This window comes from Primulina huaijiensis, chromosome 8 (assembly GCF_012295235.1).
Source record: "Primulina huaijiensis isolate GDHJ02 chromosome 8, ASM1229523v2, whole genome shotgun sequence".
In the NCBI taxonomy this organism is placed as follows: domain Eukaryota; kingdom Viridiplantae; phylum Streptophyta; class Magnoliopsida; order Lamiales; family Gesneriaceae; genus Primulina; species Primulina huaijiensis.
The window spans coordinates 716,139-741,807 of NC_133313.1; the positions used below are offsets into that span (position 1 = coordinate 716,139).

At 33.0% G+C, this 25,669-nt stretch overlaps 3 protein-coding genes across 3 annotated transcripts; all 3 read right to left on the minus strand.

Annotated features, from left to right (window-relative positions):
* Positions 1-814: 814 nt before the first annotated feature.
* On the minus strand, positions 815-3,870 carry LOC140983577 (receptor-like protein EIX1). Its single transcript, XM_073450668.1, has 2 exons — positions 1,099-3,870; positions 815-986 (listed from the first exon to the last, which is right to left on the minus strand). The coding sequence occupies exons 1-2, from the start codon at positions 3,744-3,746 to the stop codon at positions 956-958; spliced, it is 2,679 nt and encodes an 892-aa protein (XP_073306769.1). The 5' UTR covers positions 3,747-3,870; the 3' UTR covers positions 815-955.
* A 6,128-nt stretch (positions 3,871-9,998) lies between these two features.
* On the minus strand, positions 9,999-12,943 carry LOC140983102 (receptor-like protein EIX2). The gene has a single exon (XM_073450016.1). It carries the CDS (start codon positions 12,794-12,796, stop codon positions 10,073-10,075), a length of 2,724 nt encoding a protein of 907 aa, XP_073306117.1. The 5' UTR covers positions 12,797-12,943; the 3' UTR covers positions 9,999-10,072.
* An 8,731-nt stretch (positions 12,944-21,674) lies between these two features.
* On the minus strand, positions 21,675-24,957 carry LOC140983165 (rop guanine nucleotide exchange factor 5-like). The gene is made up of 7 exons (XM_073450092.1): positions 24,372-24,957; positions 23,791-23,907; positions 23,486-23,640; positions 23,314-23,388; positions 22,938-23,228; positions 22,479-22,835; positions 21,675-22,399 (listed from the first exon to the last, which is right to left on the minus strand). The coding sequence occupies exons 1-7, from the start codon at positions 24,646-24,648 to the stop codon at positions 21,887-21,889; spliced, it is 1,785 nt and encodes a 594-aa protein (XP_073306193.1). The 5' UTR covers positions 24,649-24,957; the 3' UTR covers positions 21,675-21,886.
* Between the last annotated feature and the right edge of the window lie 712 nt (positions 24,958-25,669).

The following is a 25,669-nucleotide window of genomic DNA, read 5'->3' on the forward strand; positions in this document are numbered from 1 at the left end:
CGCTAGAAAATTGACTGGGAGAGACATTTGGCTCGTAAGTGGAAGACTAGGCGTTGACGCAGAAAGAAATTTATGGGAGTGGACTGTGGACCCATGGTTCATGGAGACCGGAGAGAGTCGTATGTGAAGGTTAATCTTCGGTTCTATCAACAATTCACGGAATGACGGTGGTAATTATTGTCAATTTTTACAAAAAAATCTAACAAAATTCAGATTTTTCAAATCTTGAGCAGATATATTCTTAAAACACGTATAGCAAAACATACTTGTGTTCAAAATTTAAAAACATATAGATATATTGGCTCAAGGTTTGAAAACATGAGTAGATCATTGTTTTTCATGAGAGATTTTTTAGCAATCTTTCGTGCTTGTATATAACATAATTTATTCAATGATTAATATTATTTTGTTCGAATTTTGGTTTCGATACATTATCTTTTCATATTTGGCTATTTTGGTCATTTTTTCGCCTAAATAGAGTGATTAGACTTGAATATAAGTGATATCCTAATGAAAATGTATATGAAATAAATTTAAAAAAAAAAAAAAAAACCCCCCAATTTTTTAGTCATAGCAGCTTCAGTCACCGCCTAGTTTTTCATGGACTTGTTGAAAAGAAGAAGCATATATCGAGAGAGTAGGATGTGTGGTTTTGAAGACTATCTGTCAATTTGAAGATTTCCTTTACAGTCAACAATCAAAGTCGAATTGAATAGAGAATTTTTTTTTGTCCCAGTTTCATTTTAAGTCATTTCATTCGGATAAATTAGCTAATATTAATGAATATGCCAAAAGAAAGATCAACTATTTATTCATCTTGTCAATCTTGTGTATTCCAATATTCTTCGAGACCAATGAACTCACGAGAGTCTCTTTGGACATGAATAATATTTAGCTTTTCATGTGGACTTAATTCTTCAACACTAGAGATTCGCCGCCACGAAAACAATCTGGATCATGTCTGAATATTGTGCAGATGTTGAAGTCTGAAACAAAAGACAATGAATGATATATGTTGATATGGACTATAAGCGTGCTTAATTAATTGATGGCAAATAAAATTCTAATGTGAGACAAAGTGATGCAAAGTGAAAATACCTCAATCTTCTCCAGTATAGAGCTGCTTTCAAGCACACATAATCATGGATCCGGTCAAAGAAATTAAAATATGCAAATCTCCACGATTTCTTTACTAGCAAAGTACCAATAACACCCCAGAATCCAACAATGAAACCCAAGACTATGGTTATGTAAAACTCCTGTATAAGAGATTGGTTAGTGAAGCCGCCATCGCCATCGTCAAGTTTTCCATGATGACCGGACGGAGGGGGCTCATTGCCGGGGCAAGTTGGGAGAGGGGATCCGCATAGTCCAATATTTCCTGCATATGTAGATGCGTTGAAGCCCTGAAGTTGGATGCCGGATGGAATTTCACCTGAAAAATTGTTGTTTGACAAGTCCAGAATTTCCAGGAAAGGTAAAGCCCCAAGGCTGGCAGGAATCTCGCCGGAGAGTTGGTTTCCAGAGAGATCAAGACATTCCAAGGCTTCCATTTGTTGAATTGTTGGATTTATACCGCCTCTTAAATGGTTTCTTGACAAATTCAAATAGACTAATCCCTCCATCTGAAAAATCTCTATAGGAATATTTCCCTCTATCTTATTGCAAGAAAGATCTATTAAAGTGGGAAGATAGAATGGTTTACTGCCCTCATACTCTAAGTGTTGTCCTTTCCACTGAACAAATACATCATCCAGGTAAATGTTGATCCCTTCTACCATAAAGGACCGCCTGTTCATATTATTCTGAATGAAATTATCGAAATTTTTGAAGCAATGGAGAGGGATTCTTCCCGATAGGTTATTCTGAGAGAGGTCTAAGATTTGGATTTGTCGAAGATTACATATTTCTCGAGGGATGCTTCCAAAAAAACTATTTCCCCGAATACTAAGAATTCTCAACGCCTGAAGTTGGGTTCCTATCCATGCAGGGATATTTCCTGTTAAATTGTTACCTCCAACATCAAGAACAAACAAAAGACAATTCTTCAAATTATCAGGCAATTCACCCGACAAGTTATTGTTGCGTAGGTGGAGAGTAACAAGCGTTGATTCGGAGCATAATGAGTTTGGAATTTTTCCAGAAAAATAATTGTTGGATAAGTCGAGAAATGTCAACATCGTGTTCTCCAAAGAACTTGGAATCTGCCCTGACAACTGATTGTTTGAGAGGTCCAGTAAACCCAGCACGTCGTAGTTGGACTTGGACAAAAATGAAATGGGTCCAAAAAATCTATTATTGGAGAGATACAAATTCGAAGTATTTGGGTTAAATGATGGCACGAGACCTGAAAATATATTGAAACTCAAATCTAGAGTAGGATAACCAAATAATTTTGATGATAAATCAGGAAGTCTGCCGCTAATTTGGTTGTGAGAGAGATTTAAGAACGTTAATCTTGGAAACGAATCCCAAAATCTTTCAGGTAATTCATCTGAAATATTTGCACTAGAGAGATCAAGATAAGAAACTTCACTCTGAGTTTGAACCCATATCGGGAAACGAGGTCCCATGCTACAATAAGCTAGATCTAAAAAATCCAGTTGGAAAGGAGGAATCCACTCTGTGGTCAAGTTCAAGACCAGTGAATTGTAAGACAGGTCAAGTTTCTTCAAGTGATGGAGTTCGGAGAGATGGGATTCGGATATTGAGCCTTCTAACAAATTAAAAGAAACATCAAAAAGTTCAAGTTTTGAAAGTCGCCCAACACTTTCTGGCAGTAAACCTGTAATATTATTGTGAGACAGGTCCAGAACCTCTAGTGACATCATTGCTCCAACGAATTCGAAGATGTCTCCTTTTAAATGATTATCGGATAGATATAATTTGCTCAAACAACTAAAATTCATACATGATGTTTGAGACGAATGAAGATTACCAGTGACAGGGATCCTGCCAGTGTTAAATAACACTTGGAAGGTCGAGGAAGTCAGCCCAATACCTGATAGATCAATAGCACGAAGAGATGCAGAAGTAGGATTCACAGAGACATCTATAGGAGATGTGTGGTTCGGGAAATTACATCCTCCTAGATATAATTCTTTCAATGAAGAGATTACCAGTATTTTTTGGAACATAATGATCTCGATATTTTCAGTAACATTTGAACCGCTTAAATCAAGAAGAAACAAAGAAGAAAGCTTAGAGAGCCAATCAAGGTTCTGGATCACCAACCCATTATTATGTCCGAGGTCAAGTGTTCTCAAGTTTGTAAGATATCCCAACTGACTTGGCACATTCCCAGAAAAAGAAGTTGAACTAAGATTGAGATGCTGTAACTTGTCGAGCGAACCAATGGATTCAGGTATTTTACCAGTAAATTCATTGGAACTCAGGTCCAAACTGATCAAATGATGTAACTCGAATAGAGAATTACAAAGATTACCTGTCAATGGGGAAAAATATGGGTAGAGAGTTTCACTATTAAGGTGGAGACTGATCACATGCCCAGTCATATTGCAGCATACAACACCTCTCCATTTGCAACATTCTTTTTGGCTTTCCTCACTTCCCCATGATGAGAGAACATTAAAACTATCGTCAAGTTCTTGCTTGAATTTGAGAAGAGCTTTTCTCTCTTTCTCTATACACCTAATCACTTCTCCATTCCCACCTTTCAAAATATACATTGAAACAAGAACGAGAAAGATCGACCATGATTTAGCATTACGTTTTTTATTATCCATTTCTCTTGGTATTTTATGAATTTCAAGGTTGGTTTTTAAGTACCATATTACAAAGAATTTATAGAATGATGGAATTCTTCATAAATCACTTCAATTATTGAAACTAAGAAAATTCTAATATGCTATTAATTCAAATTAGTTCACACACCCTCTAACATTGGATCGGAGATATATATTGGGCCATGTTGCGCAACCGGTAACAAATAGGTGGGAAAATTATTTTTTTAGTCTATTAATTAACATGTTGGGTTTTGTTACATTAAATTTTCAAAATTTAGTTTTGATATACTAACTTTTAATTTTCGACTATTTTGGTCCAATTGTTGATTTGTCATCTTACAAGTAAGCAATTTTCTATATCAGGTCAGCATTTTTTGATGTTACATCAGCATTTTTCAGTGTCACGTTAGTATTTTCTGATGTCAATTAGCATCGAGCCAAAATATCCAAAAATCAAAAGTTAGTATACCAAAATCAAGCATTGATAACTTGGTAGACCAAAACAAAAAATTGAACAAAGTAGGAGACTAAAAATACTATTTTCCCTAAATATTTTGGCCATATTTAAAGACTCAACCTTTTGATCATTTGACTTGGAATAGGACTTTTTAATACAAGTTTAATGAAAAATTGATATCTATATGATACCTATATTAATATTTATATTTTATTATGATGGCTTATGTATGGATTTTCTTCTTTGCAATTGTTTTTGGGAGGTCGGTCTACATAACCCGCGACTCATGGTGGGCCAAGTCAGCCACCCTTTGTCTGATGGCAACGCGGGGCAGCCAGTTTCTCTTAGCCAAGCTCTAAGACTTGACCTTGATCATTTGACCTGGAAATGGATTTTCTAATACAACAATAATGCAAATTTGTAACTATATAATACCTGTATAATATACAATTTCCAAAATTATCTTTGAATGGAGTATTCCCACTTTTAAGAATTTTTCTATAGTCAATCGGTTATAAATTATAGAAATATTAATGATTTCACAGCAATTTATAAAAAAATATCTTTCAAACTAAAAATATATATATTATTATATAAAGAAATAATTTAGTAATTAATGTTGGGAATTAAACTATCAAAGATCAAACTAATTTGAGAGAAAAAATCAATCTATTCAATTCATAGATTTAATTTACAGAAAGAAATAAAAACTCTCAGATCCTCACAGCACTCTCAAGGCTCTCCTCTACTTGGGATTAGGATTCCTCAACTGGGAATGAGATAATTTGAACAACGAGCTAAAGCCTCTATTTATAGAAGATATTCTGCACATGTTAACGGGTGTGAATGGAAGATGACAGCCATTGGAGAATCAACAATAGCTGCACATACCGTTGAAGAAGTGGACCTTCTAGATGGTGGCTGGAGATTTCCAATTTGAGTTCTTCAATTAATCCAAAGTTTAGTTGCAAATTCATCATCGTAATAGCCCTTCGATCAATCGGTATTAATCAACTAATAACAGCCAAAAAAATCTTGAATTATATGCTTTAAATGCTTGTAATTAATTAAGGTGTTGATGAAGTCAAAAGAAAGGTAATGTTCGTCAAATTCCAGATAAACATTTGCCCACACAACACGACAGGCCGATGCTCTTCCCCATTTCTAAAGTAACTTCTCAGCATTAATTCAGCTTTAAATTGTGAAAACTATGCGATTTTTATTCATTAAATCGAAGTTGTAAATACTAAGTTGTCAAAGCTATCTATGTATCAAGAATTAAATAATATGAAAATCGAAAAAAAAATTATGTCGACGACGAATCACATCAAATAGATATTGTCTTGAACTTGTGACAAGTTTAAGCATCTGATCAAAACTACTAAAAAATCTCGAAGATACAAAGCATGATCGCTCCAGTTCACTCTTGTTCTCTACTGTACATTTTTAGAAAACAGTATTGAAGTTTGAGAGGATTTCACTCGCTTTTCTCCTTCGATTTTTTCTATAGAATTCAGGATGATCAAACTTCTTCTTCCCACTCCTCTGATCAACATTATATACTTGGATTGTGCAAAAGAATATGCCAATCCAATGGTAACATGTTGTTCTCCGGAGTTGCCAATGATTAGAGCCTCGGACAAACTAACTATAATTAAGTTAGTTTTCTTGATTTGTATCCTTAAAAAACTTATGATATTCCACAATAGCCTTTTATTATTTTGATTGAGTAAACTTTTACATCAAATCTATAATTTTTCCATCTTACTTTTGGAATTAGAAAGTTGAAATGGTAGAATATTATACATGTATATCTTAGTTTTCTTAGTTTTAGATCTATGAGTTTCTTAGAGGTAAAGTTATATTGTATTCAACTTTCATGTTAAATTTTGCAGTTATCACGACTTTTTTGAGTTTCAGGTTTTTAACTCTTTCTATATTAGTATTTTTTTTTCCTTTTTGTGGTTATTTATGTTTAGCAGCATGAATCACGTGTGATGCACGGAAATATCGATTATATAATAAAAATTTAATTTTCTAGAAAATAATTTGAATCATTTTGTTATTTATCTTGACTTAATCTCTTTTTATATTATATGATAAATTAATTAAGAATAACCTAAAAATCAACCAAATTATGGATTTTAACAATACATAAATCATAATTTACATAAATGAAGCACAATAAGAACAAATAATTATTAATTTAAAATCTTCATGACTAACTCATCAAAACAATATCAAAACTAATGAATTAATAATATTGATAGTAAAATATAACATATACTTTTTTTTACTTTTGTTTTTAAAAATAATTAATTTTATATCAGAATCGATCTTTTGTATAGTAACATTGATTACTATTGAGTTCTAGTTAAATACAATCCTAAAATAATAAATAAATTAACATATATAATGAAATACATATTCATATAAGATTTATGGTAAATATCAAATAAACTCATACAATAATTATTAAATACAAATTTTAAACTATTGGTATGATTTTCACCATTAAAATTTTAAATATAATCAAATAAATAAACTTTCATTAAAAAATGCTATTTTTTATTTGTTGAATTAGTTTGTTTGATTTCAAAATAATTAAATAAAGATATTAAAATATCATATGTAAAATCTCCAATATTTTGATAAATGTTACTCGATAATCATTATAATTATATTTATTGTAATGATTATGTCATATATTGTTTTATTGTAATAAATAACTTATGTGTCTTTTAGTTGCTTATTATTATCTTTTTTCATACATTAAATGTAACGTCCCGAAAATTTAATAGTACACGTAAAAATCAAACATGATGTATTTATATTATTTTAAATTATGCATGCACCATATTTTAATTTTTATAAATATATTTTATTCATTGGAAATTTTAAACTATTTGTTTTCGATGATTCAATTTTTTTATATCAAATAGATCGTAGTATTAAATATTTGGAATCAATTGCTTTTAAAGTTTTAGAGTTGTCGCAAGTCAATTTATATGCAATATTTTTGTAACTTACTTGAATGTAAATTTTTTGTTTTTTATTTTTTATTTTCTTAAAATTCCATAAATAATTTTAAATATATATATATATATATAAATTGAAAATTTTAAATCAAAACATCTCATACTACCAAATTTTTCGTACTGAATTTATAAATTTGTTTGATATATAATTTTTTTTAAAAAAATGCTACTATGATCCATTTTTTAACATCAAATAAAATAGTTATAAAACATGTGAGACAATGAAGTTAATTGTTTAACAATTATGCTTTAAAATTTATATATTATGAGAGCTGATTTTGGAACTGAAACCAAGAAAATATTTTAGTTTTGATTCTGGTTCCACAGTTCTTGAGAACCAATGTCGAGTTTACTTTTAGACCCTTAATGTCAAATCTTAAACAATCTTAGTAAATGATTCAAATATTACTAAAATTTGTGTTTTAAATTTATAAATTTGTCTGATGTATAATTTTTTTTAAATGTTATTAAAATCTTTAAATTCCTTATCACAACTAAACTCTCTGAATTCTTCTAAGATATTTATATTTTTATATGAGATTATTAATATATTAACATAATAATTGTTGATGTAAATTTCTCCTAAATAATTTATTAAACTATTTATTTTCAATTCTTTGTTAAAAAAACCATAAAATATGTTAGTATTAAACTTCATATTATCATATTATTCTACTATTGTATATATAGTTAATTTTTTTCATATATCTTATTATGATACTATAATTTATTATTTAATTAGAAATTGTACCAAAAATATAATTATAAAATTACATTAAAATCATAAAAAAATATGTTGAGAGAAAATTAAAATGATAAAATATTTAAAGATAATATAAATATGGATTATTTTAGAAAATTAATATAAGAGTTGCTATAAATTACTACACTCAATATATATCATAGTGATAATTCATTAGCATTCGTTACAATTTTACATATATATATCCTTATTGAGTTTTTAGATTTGTATTGATAACGATGATGTTTTTATCTTTTCATAATTAGAGAACAAAGTCCATGATCTACACTTCTACATGTAATAATATATATAGACATAGATATAGATGACAAATTTAGGGGGGTGCCGAGAGGGATCTTTCTAATTGAGCTTTTTCTTTTCTTTATCTTTTTGTGTGTTTATGTTTTGTCTATGTTTACTTAGTTTTAGATCTACCGAATGCTCGTTGTTTCTTTGATCCCCCCTTGGATAAGCATCACTTTGTTTTTCAAAATTTCCACCGCCTTTTCACTTGGGTTGCGCTTCTCTTTGGCGTAAGAACTACCCATTATTTTCTTACAGTCAAGTCCAACTTTATATTCTTATCTGCTCACTGCACTAAAGTTTAATCCTGTCAGTCTCCATTTTCCTGTCTATTGCCACTGCTTTTACATGATTGTTGCTACTCACTTGTGTTGCATGAGTTTTAGGGGCTTGATTAATTTAATTCTTGTCTATTTACAAAGTGGCCCAGCCATGCACCAGATGTCTTGGCTTATGGGACAATGAATTGATATGAATAATATAAGCTTAGAGTTGAGATATGTTTGATAGATTTTCATATTATTTCTAAGTCTGAAATACGTACATGAATAAAATAAATTTATTTGTATTTTAAGTTATGAAAAATAAATGAGGTCACACATGAAAAAGATAATTTCAAAGTGGTGTGTTTAAGTTAGGCCTGGTACTCATTTTAACAAGATTGGCTGGGAAAATTTGATTCGTAATCGTAAATATTCAAAGATACGATAAAAAAATTGTTAGGATAGCTTGAAGAAAGAATGAAGTATTTGGAAAACATTATTGAGAGGAGAGACTGGGCTAATTTGGAACCAGGAAAAGTGAACCGTGGATGCTACTCCTGAGTGGTGGCAATGAAAGATACAAGTGAGTTTAAAAAGGATGGCACTTTTGTGATATATTTCACTGTTTTAGCACTTATTTATTTTAACACATGCTTACGTATTTTATGTTTTTATTAGGCACATCCTGAAGCTGCCAAATTCAGAGAGCGAGGACCTTTGCTAGTACATGATCAAGATTTATTATTTTCAGATGTTGTAGCTACAGGGAACAGTGTGTAGGCATCAAGCTCTGGATTATGCCACCACACTTACAAGATGAGCCCGAAGATGATATTAATACACATTCTTGTGAGGTTAATAGACATGACATCTACCATACAACTAACACACAGCAAACCAAAAAATGAGAGTGGTTCATCTAGAAGAAACAACCTCAGAAGCAACCCGTTTTCTACTCCCATCAGTCATAAAAAGCAAAAGAAAGCATCAACTGCAGAAAATATTGTGAGGTGTCTAGAGCGGAGGGTTAATACAATAGAGATTGAATCACAATCATCTCGCGTGTCAACTGACAGAGTGGGATAGTACGCTATCGAACACTGCAAGGAGGCTTTAGATTGTATGTCTAGTTTGTGGATGTATGCAACACGGTTGTTTTTGAAACCTGTTGTCAGAGAGTTATTTTTAACGATCAAGAGAGATGACTTACGGCTGAAGTGGTTGCAAGATCAGATGGAAAGGACATGCAACGAAGAATTTCTTCCAGGTTTCAGCTCATGCATCACGTGGAGAGTGGTACTATAATGACAATGCCTCTTCTGGATGGTGATGTCAAGTATAAATTTCATCCAAATTTAAAGCTTTCAACATTAATAAACTGATCCTGACGACCATTAAAATTCTAACGTAAGGAAAAATAAACTGACAGCAAAAAGAAATTTTAAGAAATTAAAACAAGGCATGCCTCAACATATGTAGTGAAAGGAGATACAATCATGCTAAAATAAACTACCTTAACCTTCTCATGTACATATGATCCTGTCAAAGAAACTAAAATAAGCATATCTCCACGATTTACGAAGTAGCAGAGTACCAATAATTCCCCAGAATCCAACAATGAAACCCAAGACAATAGTTATGTAAAACTCCTTTAAGAAAGATTGCTTCATGAAGGCATCATCATCGTTCTCGTCGCTATTATGACCGGACAAAGGATCAGGGTAATCCTCAGGGCACATTGGTAGAGGGGGGCCACATAGTCCGATATTTCCGGCATATAATGATGCATTGAAGCCCTGAAGTTGTGTTCCAGATGGAATTTTGCCTGAAAAATTGTTGTTTGACAAGTTGAGAAAAGCCAAGAAAGGTAAAGTCCCAAGGCCCGTAGGAATCTCCCCCGAGAGTTGGTTTCTGGACACATCTAGGCATTCCAACGACTCCATTTGATGAATTGCTTGATCTATATTTCCTTTCAAATGGTTTCTTGATAGATTCAAAGAAACCAATCCCTCCATCTGGAAAATCTCCTTAGGAATATTTCCCTCGATTCTGTTGCTAGAGAGATCTATGAGTGTAAGAAGATAAAGTGTTTTACTGTACTCAAACACACGCCCTTTCCATTGAACAACTACCTTGTCCACCACGTTGTAAACTATTGGATAAGAATAACCTGAAGCCAATACACCGTACGGTGTTGTGCTACTTTTCTGAACAAAATTAGTGAAATTTTTGAAGCAATGGAGGGGGATTCTTCCTGATAGATTATTCCTGGAGAGGTCTAAGATTTGAATTTGTGTAAGATAACATAGTTCTGGAGGAATACTTCCAAAAAAATTATTGCCTCGAATATTGAGAATCACCAAGCTTGCAAGATTTGTTCCAATCCATGCCGGGATATTTCCTGTTAACATGTTACTTCCAACATCAAGAACTTCCAATAACCCACTATTTTTTAAACTGGACGGCAATTCACCAGATAAGCTATTGTTGAACAAGTGCAGAGTCATTAGTAATGCATAGCCCAAAGTATCTGGAATTTCACCAGAAAAATTATTGTTCGACAAGTCGAGAATGCCCACGGCCGTGTTCTCCCAACAGTTAGGAATTTGTCCTGACAACCGGTTGTTTGAAAAATCGAGTAAGCCGAGCTCATCATATTTGGACTTGCACAAGAATGATAATGATCCAAAAAAGTTGTTATTGGAGAGATACAAACACGTGGTATTGGGGTGAAACGATGGTATGAGACCTGCAAATTCATTAAAACTTAAATCTAGCAAAGGATGACCAGATAATTTGGATGATAAATCAGGAAGTCTGCCACTAATCTGGTTATGAGAGAGATTCAAGAATTCTAGCCTAGGAAGAGAATCCCAAAACCATTCAGGTAACTCATCTGAAATATTAGCGCTAGAGAGATCAAGCTGGGAAACTTTACTTTGTGTTCGAACCCAAATCGGGAAACGTGGTCCCATCTTGCAAGAAGCTAGCTTTAAGAATTCCAATTGGAAAGGAGGATCCCAATCGGGGGTCAAGTTGAATACCAACGAATTGTAGTTCAAATCCAACTTTTTTAAGTTGTGAAGTTTGGAGAGATGTGATTCAGATATTGTACCTTCTAATGAATTATTAGAAGCATACAAAACTTCAAGTTTGGAAGCTTTCCAAAAACTTTCAGGCACCGAACCCGTAATTCGGTTGTCAGACAGATCTAAAATCTCCAACGGCACCATCGTCCCCACAAAATCAGGAAGGGATCCCGTCAAGTTATTGCTGGATAGATGTAATTTTTTCAAACCTTTTAAATTCCAAAATGATTTCGGAATTCCACCTTCAAATTCGTTGTATGATAGATCAAGATTCTCGAGAGAAACAAGTTTCTGCCCGAACTCATCAGGAATGGAACCATTTAATTCGTTACTAGATAGATCAATGCTAAGCAAACTCTTACTGATGTTAAATAACCAGTGGAAGGCCAATGAAGTGAGACTCAAACCTGATAGATCAAGAACAGAGAGAGATGCAAAAGTAGAGTTCACATATGCATCTACAGAAGATGTATCGTTGGGGAAACTACACCCTCCTAAATATAGTTCCTTCAAAGATTTGATTATCAGTATTTTCTGGAAGACAACAGTTTTCAAACCTTCCGTAAAACTTGAACTGCTAAGATCAAGGTGGAACAAAGAAGAAAGATTAGAGAGCCAATCCAAGTTCTGGATCATCAACCCGCCATAATTGTTTCCAAGGTCGAGTGCCCTCAAATTGGTAAGATTTCCCAGCTGACCAGGAACTTTCCCTTTCAGTGAACAATAACTAAGATTGAGATATCGCAACTTATCGAGGGAACCGATGAATTCGGGGATTTCGTTATCAGAAAAATCATTGGTACTGAGGTCCAAGCTGATCAAATGACGCAAGTCGACCAGAGCATCACTAAGATTACCTCCCAATGCATGCCATCGGTCGAGAATTTCTTCATTAAGGTGCAGACTTATTACATGGCCAGTCTTGTTGCTACATCCGACCCCTCTCCACTTGCAACATTCTCTCTTGCTTTCTTCACTTCCCCACGACGAAAGAACATCATACTCATCAACAAGTCCTTTCTTGAATTTGAGAAGAGCTTGTCTATCTGTTTCTTTACACCTAATTACTTCTGCACTCCGGCCACCTTTCAAAATACATATGGAAACAAGAACTAGAAAGGCAGACAACAATCTGGTGTTGCGCTTTTCATAATCCATTTCTGCGATCTTGTCTTAACTTTCTACATTGAATTGAATTTATACGAGGAGAAAATTTTATTTCCAATAGTTTGTCAAATATTTAAGGCAAGGTAGACTTTTGGCTCGTGAATTTTTGTCAGATTGGCAGAGAGTTAATGGCAAAATTGGCTGTCATTGATTTATATCTATTCTGTATATTGCAATTAGATGGCGGTTGCATTTTTCTAGTGGTGGAGTTTGTTGGCAAGTGCTTTACTATCTCACTAGTTTCAACTGTTGGAATTCTTCATATGTTGAATATTGATATTGAAGATAATAAATTCTTCTTCAACTTTCATAAAAGCTTTGCTTTTTCATGGCGTTCCCATTCATTTGACCCTTCAGTCTTCACTCCAAAACATGTTGAATTATATATATGACAGTGTAATTAATTAAGATGTTGACGTGGTCAAAAGAAAGATGCCGAGAGTGTGATGGATACATGGGGATGGAGCCAGAAAACAATTAGTTTATATCATCAAAAAAATAAAAATAGTAACTGACAGATGTAGAAAATGTTAATTTTTTTGGTTCCAAAAATTAACGAAATCAAACTCAAATTTCCTATCGTTCAAATTTGATTCCTAATGTTTGTGGAAGTAGATTAAAATTTTCATTTTTTACGAGTTCATACCCCCTAATGTTTGTGGAAGTAGATTAAAATTTTCATTTTTTACGAGTTCATACCCCCAGTTATTTGCTAAATAACTATTTTATATGCTTCTGGTTTTGACCTTCAAAGATTAGACGAACATTCAGTTATCAGTTCTCTTTAAGAATATTACTGATAGGTATAACTTCATTCATATTAAATCTGCTAATCACTTTTTTCACGTACTCTTTATGAGATAACTTCAAGATTTTATTCACCTGATCTTTTAAGATCTTCATTTCAAGGATTTGCTTTGCAACAATCATATCCTTCATAGCAAATTCTTTTTATAATTATTTCTTGAGTTTATCAATCTCGTCCGGACAACCTCTTGTTATCAACATATCATCTACATATAGTAGTAGAATGATATAAGAATCATTAAGCTTCTTCTCATAACAACAATGATCAGCCTGACACCTCAGGAAACCATTATCAATCATGAATACATCAATCTTCTTGTACCACTGTCGTGGAGTTTGTTTGAGATCGTACAATCTCTTCTGAAGTTTGCACACCAATTTCTCTATTCCTCGTACTAAAGAGCTTTGTGGCTGCTTCATATAAATTTCTTCATCTAGGTTACCACGAACAAACATCGTCTTTACATCTAATAGCTCCAACTGTAAATCTTCTTTTGCCACTAATTCGAGTACAATCCTGATAATGGTTAACTGGTACACCCATTTGTTAATTGGTACACTCATTTGTTATGTTTTGCCTTTCCACTTGCCAAGTTAATCTTCTTTTACCCGGTACACCCACTTGTTATGTAATGCCTTTTTGCCTCATGGAAGTTCTGTCAACTCCCATGTTTGGTGGAATGACAATGAATTCAATCTCATCTTCCATGGATAAATCTCACTTGGTTGAAACATCATTTTTCATTGTCTCTTCATAGGTCTTCGGTTCACTTTCGTCTATAGGAAAAATATAGTGAAGTGCGGGGTACTATCTTTCAGATGGTCTAATTGTTATCGAAGATCTCCTGAGTTCAACCACCGGAGTTTGTTGGTCATCATCTTGTACAGTTACTTTTTCATCTTCGTGGTTACTGCATTTCGATTCATTAACAATAATATCGGTCAATGGCACTTCATCAGTCTTCTTGACTTCAGGACATTCATCTCGAACTCCAATGCTTGACTTGTCTCTATACAATACTTGCTCATTGAAGATTACATTTTTACTCTGAATGATATTCCGATTTTAGCCGTCATTATCTCCATAACCAATAAAGAAACATTTTTTAAATTTTTGGAATAAGCTTTGTTCTGCTAGATGAAATGTTAACTTCTTTACCGCTCCATACCTCTTCGAGTATTCTGTATTCAAGTTGTACCAAAGGTCCTATGTTGATCATATATGCTGTAGTGTTAATAACATTAGCCTAGAATAATTTTCGTAATCCAGAGTGCAATCTCATGCTCCTAACGTGTTCATTCAGGGTTATGTTCATCATTTCAGTTATACCATTCTGTTGAGGTATATCAGAAATGGATTTCTTCATCATGATCCCGTTCTGTGAACAATATTTCTTGAACTCATCATTTTCATGTCTACTTCAATTATCAGACCGTTGTAAACACTTCACCTTAAAGTTGGTCTCATTCTCAACGACAACTTTCTACCTTTTAAAGGTCTCATAAACATCAGATTTATTTTTCAAAAAATAAACTCAAACTTTTCTGCTTGAGTCATCGATAAATGTGACATAATATCTTGTGACTCCAAGGTATGTCACAGGAAATGGTCCCCATACATCAGCATAAACCAATTCCAACTTTGCTACTTTCAGTTTTCTATCGTTTTTTGAAAAACTCACTTTTTCTGCTTTCCAAATATACAGCTTTCACATAACTTGTATTCAGCGATCTTTAATTCCTGTAGCTTTCCATTTGATACAAGCATATCTGTTCTTTTTCACTTATATGCCGAAGTTTATAATGTCATAAACTTGAATTAGCTCCAGCATCCACAACTGCTACTGTATCTCTACAAGTAGAAGTAATATAAAGTAGTCCAGTTTTCTTTCCTCGAGAAACAATCATGGCTCCTTTGTTCACTTTCCAGGAACCATCGCCAGAGTTCACATTATGGCATTTGTCATCGAGTTGTCCCACTAATATTATACTATGTGTCAATTTTGGTACATGTCTGAATTTGTTGATTTTTCAGACAGATCCATTTGACATCTTCATACAGATATCACCTATACCAACTATTTCCAAAGGTTTCCATATGTCAGAAAACTTTTCCGTAATTGTCATCAATATAATTACCGAATACATCACGATTATCAGTTGTATAAAATGAAGCTCTCGAGTCCATAACCCAATAATTAACCGAACTTTCCATGGATAATAATAGAACATCATGTACCTCCTCAGTAACAGCATTAGCATTGTTCCTTGTTGATGAGCAGATCTTTTTCAAAGTGACCAGTCTCACTACAGCTCAAGTACTTTAGATTCTTTTCAAATGTGTTTTTGTCTTTTCCATTTCTTGACTTGGATCTATCACGCCATCGATTTGAACTCTTTTTGTTACTTCTGCCTCTATCTCTGTTCTCGATATTTAGAGCAGATCTCGATGATGTTCCTTTACCAGAATCCATCATCCAAACTTTTTCAGCAAGAATTTGATCTCTGACATCATTGAATTGTGGCTTTCTTTTCCAACAGAGTTGCTAACTACTACCTGGATTGGTTCCCAAACATTTGGTAAAGACGCCAAAAGTATAAGTGCATGAATCTCATCATCAAAATTAATTTGAATCGATTTTAGCTGAGAAAAAATCGTGTTGAACTCATTGATGTATTTAGCAATAGAAGCATTTTCTCTCATTTTCAAGTTGAATAACATTTTCATGAGATGTACTTTATTTTTTGTTGATAGCGTCTCGTACATGTCCAATAAAATGGGCATTATCTCCTCAGTGTTTTTTTGCCTCCGCAACGTTATGTGTCACGTATTTCGTTAAGGTCAATCGTATTACACCTAACGTATGACGGTAAAGAAGATCCCAGTCATTATTCTCCATCTTTTACGTATCCTTTCCTGATATAGGTTGGTGTAACTTCTTGCTATGCACATAATCTTTAATTTGTAACCACCATAACGAAAATCTGTTTCGTCGAACTTGTTGATTCGAGGTCCTGATCCATCAATTTTGGTCATCGCTTCTCTAACCTTAGCAAAAAATCTCAAAAATTCTTTTCTGATGTGGAAGATCAGACAAAACTGCAACCACCGAGTATACTCGGAATTATAAGAAATTTTACAACAAGGCTCTGATACTAGTTGTTGGGGGTTACGCCAAAGCGATGGCGATCATGATGATAATATAGTACCAAAACTCGCTGAATAAAACAATCAGCAAGAACACAGATTTACGTAGTTCACCCAATATAAACTACGTGCACAAAGTTATTGCAAATCTTTATTGAAAGAAATATTATAAGTGTATACAAAATACTCAATCTCTCACAATCTTAATCCGGAATATAAAGGAGAAAATATTTTATCTAACTCATTCAAGAAACCTTTACACTCAAGAAAAAAAACTCTTTTTTTTGGTTCTCTAATTTACGATGCTGAAAAGTTTCGTTGGGATGTTTTGAAGTGAAGCGAAGGAGTTTTATTTCTTGTGCATTTAATTTCACCGAATACAGTTGTACATTTAATTCCATCAATAATGCTACATGCAGCCACCAACCATTTTGTTTGCCATTCAATTTGATTTATGCAACGTATCGAACAATTACTAGAAACAACGAGTTTTATTACCATCATCTGGGATTTTGGATGAAGAAAACATACATTTTACTTTTTTTAGCAAAAAAATATGTCTAAGATTTACAGTTATATATTGTTTCATTAATTAATTTTTTTGAAAAATTTCAGATTAATTTATTTGAAGTTGTGTATCAGATGGAACTTTACCTGAAAATTTGTTGTGTGACAAGTCAAGGAAAGCGGGAAAGCTAAAATCCCAAGACGATTCAAGGATTCCATTTGATGAATTGCTGGATTTATGTTTCTCTCAAATGGTTTCTTGACAGCCAAATATTTGAAAATTCTTCCTAACCGATGATTGTTCGTCTAAAATTTGAATTTCTGTAGGTCAATTCGCTTATCATGTTCATCTCAAACCATTTTTGCTTCATTTTAGTAAATTTTTCCCACGTGTGGATTATTATCATCGAATATGATATCATTCAATTCAATAGGAGTTTATTTGTACAAGTAAAACATGGTACATAGTCCTCTAGTTTGTAAGATCTCCTAGCTGACTAGGAACTTCCCCCATCAACGAACAAAAACTATGATCGAGATACCGCAACTTATCAAGGGAACCGATGAATTCGGGGATTTCGTTATCTGAAAAATCATTGGTACTGAGGTCCAAGCTGATCAAATGTCGCAAGCCGATCAGAGCATTACTAAGATCACCTCCCAATGCATTTCATTTTCTTCATTAAGGTGGAGACTAGTCACAGGCCCTGTCATGTTACTACATCCAACCCCTCTATTACAAAATTCTCTTATGTTTTCTTCAATTCCCAATTATGAAAGAACATTAAATTCATCCACAAGTTCTTGCTTGAATTCGAGCAGAGCTCGTCTCTCTTTCTCTATATTCTTAGGATGTGTTTGGTTGAATGGATTAAGTAAGGATAGATTAATAGTCAAACACTTATCCAATGTTTGGTTAAAATTTTAAGATTTTTAATAATCATTTTGATTTGTGGATAACTTTTTTATTATTAATCTAACAAATTAAGTGGGATACACTATCAAAACTCAATAAATTACATTTTTCTCCTATTATTTCTTAGAGTGTTAAGTTATTTATTGAATAAAAAATTTATTTTAGAGTGTTGTACGTTAGATGTCGATCCTGATATTTAATATATATCATTATTATTTAATTTGATTTAAATTTTAAAAAATATAAAGATATATTTTTATTTTGAAAAAATAATTTAATTGTATATATTTTAATAAAATAATAAAAACTAAATTTTAATGTTGGTTATGCTTATCAATAATATTTGAATTTTTATTATATTTAATTTTATGATATTTACACTTATTAATTCAAATATTCTTAATATATTTATTATTAACATTATTATTATTATCTAATATTATGTATTGCTTCCAGATGTATACAACAAATAAGTAAACTTAACAAAGGTATAATAGTAAATTTATTAATATTTAAAAGCTAATCACATATTAAAAATGTTGAACCAAAAAATTNAATAAAAACTAAATTTTAATGTTGGTTATGCTTATCAATAATATTTGAATTTTTATTATATTTAATTTTATGATATTTACACTTATTAATTCAAATATTCTTAATATATTTATTATTAACATTATTATTATTATCTAATATTATGTATTGCTTCCAGATGTATACAACAAATAAGTAAACTTAACAAAGGTATAATAGTAAATTTATTAATATTTAAAAGCTAATCACATATTAAAAATGTTGAACCAAAAAATTTTAATAGTATCACATAATGTTTGATTAATAATATATCAATCTTGTTATCTATAGCATAATCAATCATTTATTTATCTCATCACTTGTACCAAACACACACCTAGAGAAACAAAAAGTTCTGTGTTGAGTTTTTTGCATAACATAGCATATAATAATACTAGTAAATAAAGCATACCTAATGTTTGTGTATAGTATGTTTTTCAAAAGAATATTTTTTAATTAATATAGAATCAATTCTTATATGTAAATAAATTATTTTTATTGTAAAACTATTATAAAATCAATTTATTTATTTTTATTTATAATATTAGTTATTTTCTCTTATTTTTATTTTTATTTTTATTTTGAATATTTAATAATATTATTGTTGCATTCACGCAACTCCTTTTTCATAAAAATTTGAAAGTTTTCCGTTTTCACACATTGTCGTTTCATGCATTCACACCCTTCGCATTTATGTTTTCAGGTAATCCATCTTGACCGCAAAAGTGGTTTCACATTTTCAAATTTGAATCTTTTAATAATTATATACTAGTTACTATGCACACGCGATACGTGTGTGTACAATCTTTTTTTTATTATCGATGGACTAAAGTGAAATTCGACAAATTATGGATGGACTAAATTGATATTTGAATTGTTGAAATAAAAATAAAAGTATGTGTTGAAATTTAACAAAAAACAAAAATATAATATTAATATCATATAAAGGTAAAATTGGAAGAAAAATTTGGTGTCCTCTCTAGGTAGTTATTATCATGTCCTCACACTTAATATAATAGTATAGATTTATATAAAAATTATAATTTTAAAAATTGGGAATATTTACAAACAATATTTTTTTTAAATGAAAATTACCATCTAGTAAATCCAAAATTTTTAGTAGAATATTACCTCTAATGATAAATTTATATATTAATATATAAATCCTTTAGCTTTTATTTGATTTTAAATTATTTTTGAAAGCATATACATTTGATTTTATAAATTATTGTGCCTTTATAAATAAAAAAATGAATGTGTTAGGTACATCGATCTTAAAGTTCATCAAGATATAACTTTTTCTTAAGTCGAGATCAATGTTAACATCTATACTATTATTTATCCTTACTATTTGGGAAATTAAAATTTTAGTTTTGTAAATTAGCTTGTTTTGGGTTTAGTCATGTACTTGTCAAAGTTTGATTTTCATATTTTTTATTCTTATGACATAAGTATAGCATGAGAGTATCGATGTCAAATAAACAATATGCGGTAGATTTAATGGTTTCGGAAAAAAAATATATACTACAATAAAAATCTAAGTTATTGGATGCAAACTAAATTTTGACAAGTTATAAGATTAAAACTCGAAAATTGGACAAACTATAGGACTAAAATTAAAATTTTTTTCTATTATATAATATGAGAGCACCGTACCCACCCTATACTAACCAAATAGAGTCATAGAGTAATTTTGGGTTTGTCTAAACCACTTTCTTCTTATCAACAAATATTATTTAACTCTATTTTTATATGTATGCATGTATCGTGTCCCACCGGACGCTAGTTGAAATTATACATTTTAAGTCAATAATTTTTTATGTCACGTCAACATTTTATGATATCACATAAGTATTTTTCAATGTCAAGATCAGATATGGCAATGGACTTTGTCGAAACCCGACCCGGCAATAAACCCGACAAGTTTATGGACCAAAACCGTGATTATGGATCACCAAAAGCCGTGATTAGAGAGCCAATCTAGGTTGTGGTTCACCAACCCCTGATTATATCCGTCGTCAGGTCTATATGTATTATCCATGCAACATGAATTGTAATCGATGCATGCTGTGTATACCGTACGTAGCATTAGCCTCTCTATGTGTGTCGGTTAAATATTATTAGAATCCAATACTCATCCAAACAATTTAACAAAATTTTATATTTTCAATTAATTTTTTTAATCAAAATAAACTCCATGCACTATGTGAATATAATCAGCATACAAATATGTATAGAATATAGGAGAAAATGTTGAGGTGATTCTAATTGAGCAATAGAGGGACATTTGGACGAAAAGAGGATTTGGAAAGAATTTTATTAAGCCTAATGAATTTATTTAAGGAGCCGGTTCAATACATTTATGAGATGATGAATTTTGACTTTTTTAAATAAGCAAACTCAATAGTTGAATAAAGTTAATAACAAGCTAAAATTAGAGAAGATATTGAATTAAAGAACTTTAAAATAATAAAAAATAACCTCCACACTTGTATCCTACAGGCCTATCAGCAAGATTACATCTCTTTGGGATAGTTACAGCAATCTCAGGCTTACCCCGGCAATCTCTAACAGTATGAAGACAATATGTATGATTCTGTCCCAACTTCCGAACCTGATCACAACCACCCTCTCGACACCGCAGACGTTCATATCTTGTACTGCTGATCAGTGATGAAGCAATTGGAATCCACTTCATGACTTCTGTGTCTGGGATTGAATTCGGGCACTTGCTGGCTGATGCAAAAGCATTTGAATGATGCTTTCCGTTTCTTGTTTTCTTATATTTTGTTGCACGAACTTGGTGTTATGTTATTGTATTTTATATTTTGTTTTTTGGAGTTTATTTGTGGCTGAATGGAAATGTATGGTTTGAAGTAGGATAGCACAAAGAAAAATCACAAGTTTCTGGATAGTGGTGAACTTGCTAATCGAAACATCATTTGCACCATGTGTGCACCAAGGACAAGATAAGAATACAAGAAGTTTGAATTCATTTGAAGTGGTTACACATCAAGATAATGTAACAGACTAATAAATAAAATCAAGAGAAATAAGGTTAATGGCAGACATGTCTCATTCCAAAAAACCAACTTTTTTCGTACATGTTCTTCCTCTTTCTCCATGAAGTTTACCGATCTATTTGTTGTGACTTCGACTCAGTTTGTATTGAACGAGAATCCATCTGTTCCATGCTGAGACGAGAAGCTGCTATTCCATCATTATATCTGCTCGAACCAGAATCCAAGCCACCTTCTAACACGTTGCCACAAGTCTTCACTTTTACCTCGCCACCAAGATAGTTTGTCAAGACTCGTTTAACCCCCATACCACGACGTGGCGGTCGGTTGCCATTTCTGCCTAGAAATGGAGTTCTCTCTTGTCCTCTAGCAGGGCTAATTAGAGCAGGCGAAAAGCTGGGAGTTGTGAATGATGTCCGGTAAGGAGTGCCCGAGACAGGCACAGAACATGGGATTGACACCTTTTTGTGAGAAATTACACTCACTCTAGGCACTGATGAAAGCTTATCTGAATGCTTAGTCAAGTCATCTACGTAAAGTAGATCGTCAATACGTGCCACGATACTAAAAGCTAAACTTTCCAAGACCCTCGAGTAGCTCTCTAGGATGGACTTCCCGACATCCTGAAAAGTTATGGGAAAATCAACGAGCAGATGAGAAAAATAAAATTTGTTTTGAAGACAATTTTGCGTGGATTTCAACCTTGTTGAACTGTATTTTCATTGCATCTAATGTAGTTTGTGCAAGTCCAGGGAAACGTTGTTTCAGGCAAAGTAGGAGGCCTTCGGCTCTTTCAGCCAGTAATTCTCTCTTATCTCCATCTACCATGAGATCTTTGACAATCTCCCAAGATGATTTGGCAGCAGAACGAGTTGGATGAGCAGCAGTTTTGAAGTGAAGTCTTCGACGCCAAACATAGATTGAAGCCTCGACTCGATTTGCAATCTCCAAAACGCAATGTTCAGAAGACATGTCAAGACAATCAAGCAAGCATTCGGAGGAGAAGTGTTCAGAAGTGATGTAACGGTATATGACATCCCCAAGGCACGCTCTTCCGTTCTATAACATGTCAATACTTGTTCAGCAATGATTGATATCTTCACTACTAATTGATAAATTAAAGACTATTATTGGCCTGGGTCTATATTTTAGGAATCAAACCTTTGGAAGAGTTTCGAAATACATCTCAGGGATTTCCATTTCAGCCAAAGCAATGCTGTTGATGGCCATAGCAGCTTTAAGAATCTGGCTCCCGCATTCACGCTTGGAATTTAAGTGCTTTCTTGATTCCTCAGGGAAACCGCCAGTAGGTACACGTGGCACGGGCAACCACCACTTCTCCTCTTGCCTTGGGACAACTTTTCGAAAAGATGCTGATCCATCAGCCTCTGGTGCTGATACGCCTTGATCAATGTACCAAAATTCCGTATTCGTGAAACTGTCCAGCATATCCTACAATACCAAAGAAAGAATATGAAACTAGACTTATGCTCACTCCAGCAGTGAAGGGACCAAAGGGTAGAGTTAAAACTCTTACAAGCAACATGTTGTCAAGCTTGCGAAGAGCAGGGAGATTGAGTAATAGATCTGATCTGGGTCGACATGTCATCACCTGAAGGGTTTAGGGTAAAAGCGATAATTCTTTCAAAAATAATTACTGCAAACATTTGAAGTACAAAACCAACGAAAATGCTTCAAGCGGGAGTTACCTCAAGCTTTTTCCCATCGGGAAATGTTTGCCATGAGGGTATCATTTCGACGATATGATCACTCACACTGAGCAAACATTCCATCTCCCTTTTCCACATAGTTTTCTTTTCACAAGGAATAGGTTCCAATCTCCACAATTGCCCAAACACAGTAGCTAAATGACAATATCACCAACATGTCATGAACCAATAGTAGTCTAAGCAAAAAGTGAAGATATGTTTCAAATTCTTGATACTAATTGAGACAGAAAACTTGACAAAAGGCAAGGGGATAGTTGACAAAAGGCAAGGGGATAAGTCTTTACCACATAAATTGGTAATGGCATTTGAAATGGCTAATGCTGGGCAAACCCCTTGACCACTGCCAGACATGTCTTCACCAAGCAACAATTTTGCGAAACGCTCTTTCATCATCTCCATTTCTGCAGCATTTAAGAGTGTGTTCTAGTGAGACGAATTCCACTTAGGACAAAATCGCATTTCAAAATTTATACTTTGGTTCATAATTTCAATTTCAACTAAGTTCAGAATTACAGCACATACGAAATATGTTTCAAATTCATGCATTTTTGCAAACAAATGCTGGCTTATTAGTAGTGATCTACATTGACTAGCATAACAAGTACATGAAGTAAATACCAGAAAAATCACATAGTTTACACACACACTCAAACAAAATAAAAAGGAACAAAAAATATACAAATATCTTAATGAAATCTATATAAAAGTGAAGGGCAGGGAAAAGATCAAACTTCTACGCAAGTAGAAGTGAAAATTGATGTTACCAAGCAGGTGATTTTGTTGTTCTTTTCAACATATCAAACATAATTACGCACCTCAAGCAGAAATAGATGAGGAGATGTGGAGTTTAAACATAATTAATGACCTGAAAACTTTGAACTCTCCTTCTTCGACAAAGAATCGTCATCTGCACCACCCTTGGCATTCGAATTGGTCTTGCTTTCTTCTTCAAAAGCATCCTTCTTCAAACACTTATCAGTAACCATAGCTTGCCCAATAGGCCAACCCAATTTAGCCGAACAAGAATCATCAGAACTCGATCTTCCACCACAGCTCGTGCTCTTTCTTGGTTCAGTCACCGAGTCAATACTAAATGACTCGGACCCATCTTTTTTCTTACTCTTCCCATCCACACCGTCCATTTAAACACCGAAAAGGCCCCCAATAAATATGCCGACAAAGGAAAAAAGAAATAACAGCTACTCCAGCTCAAGAATAAATACCATCGAAGCTCACTTCCAAAGCTAGAAAAAAAGACAAAAAGATGGGTTTTTTAAGCAAATGGCTTCACGGGCAAACTTCGATCCACTCTCTTAACATGCTCCTGGATAAGAAAACCCCGTCTCTCTACTTGCATGCGTACAGCAGATTTGAATTTCGAAGTTTAAATGTTGCTGTAAAAAGGACCAACGCCTAACGTTAATATTTCCAATTCTCGTCTCCCTGTCCTATTCAAAATAATGATATTTTATAATGAAAAAGAAGACTTCGCAGCCGTAGGGGGGACGGATCGGCCTATGCTGAGTGAGTTTACCGTTCTGCCCCTCGTTTATTAAAGCTAAATGAGACAAATAATTAAAGAGGCATAGGAATAATCAATTTAATTGGTTGAAATTATTTCGAATTGGGACGCTTACGCTACCCCCCATCAAGTCTCGTGAGCCACACCACCGCTTACAATAAGTTTTAAGACATTACACTAATTATTTATAATTTCTATGATCCCTGTTTTCAAGTTAAAACATATTAAAATCATTTAAAATGGATCATATATATTTACTTCTCAAATAATGGATAATTAGAAGTTATTATTTTAAATCCAAAGAAATAAATAAATAAATATTTACGGGGAAAAAAAAGAAGAATACACCATCCAAAAAGATGGACCAAAGATTTCTTATTTGTAAGAGACTAAGAAAAATGATGGAAGCAATAACGTTATAATGGCACGTTGTGAGAAGAAAAAGGCAATAAAAGTAAAGTGCTTTCGCCTTCTTTCAGCATTTACCGTTGCTCCACAAAAGTCTTGAATTGACATTCAAAATCCAATTGTTTTTGTCTTTTATCAATATATATATTAAGAAAAATCCTGTCTAAAATGGTTAGACGATAGGATTAAAAGAGAGTTCAACGATAACGAGTGCCTTGGAGTGACATAAAAGA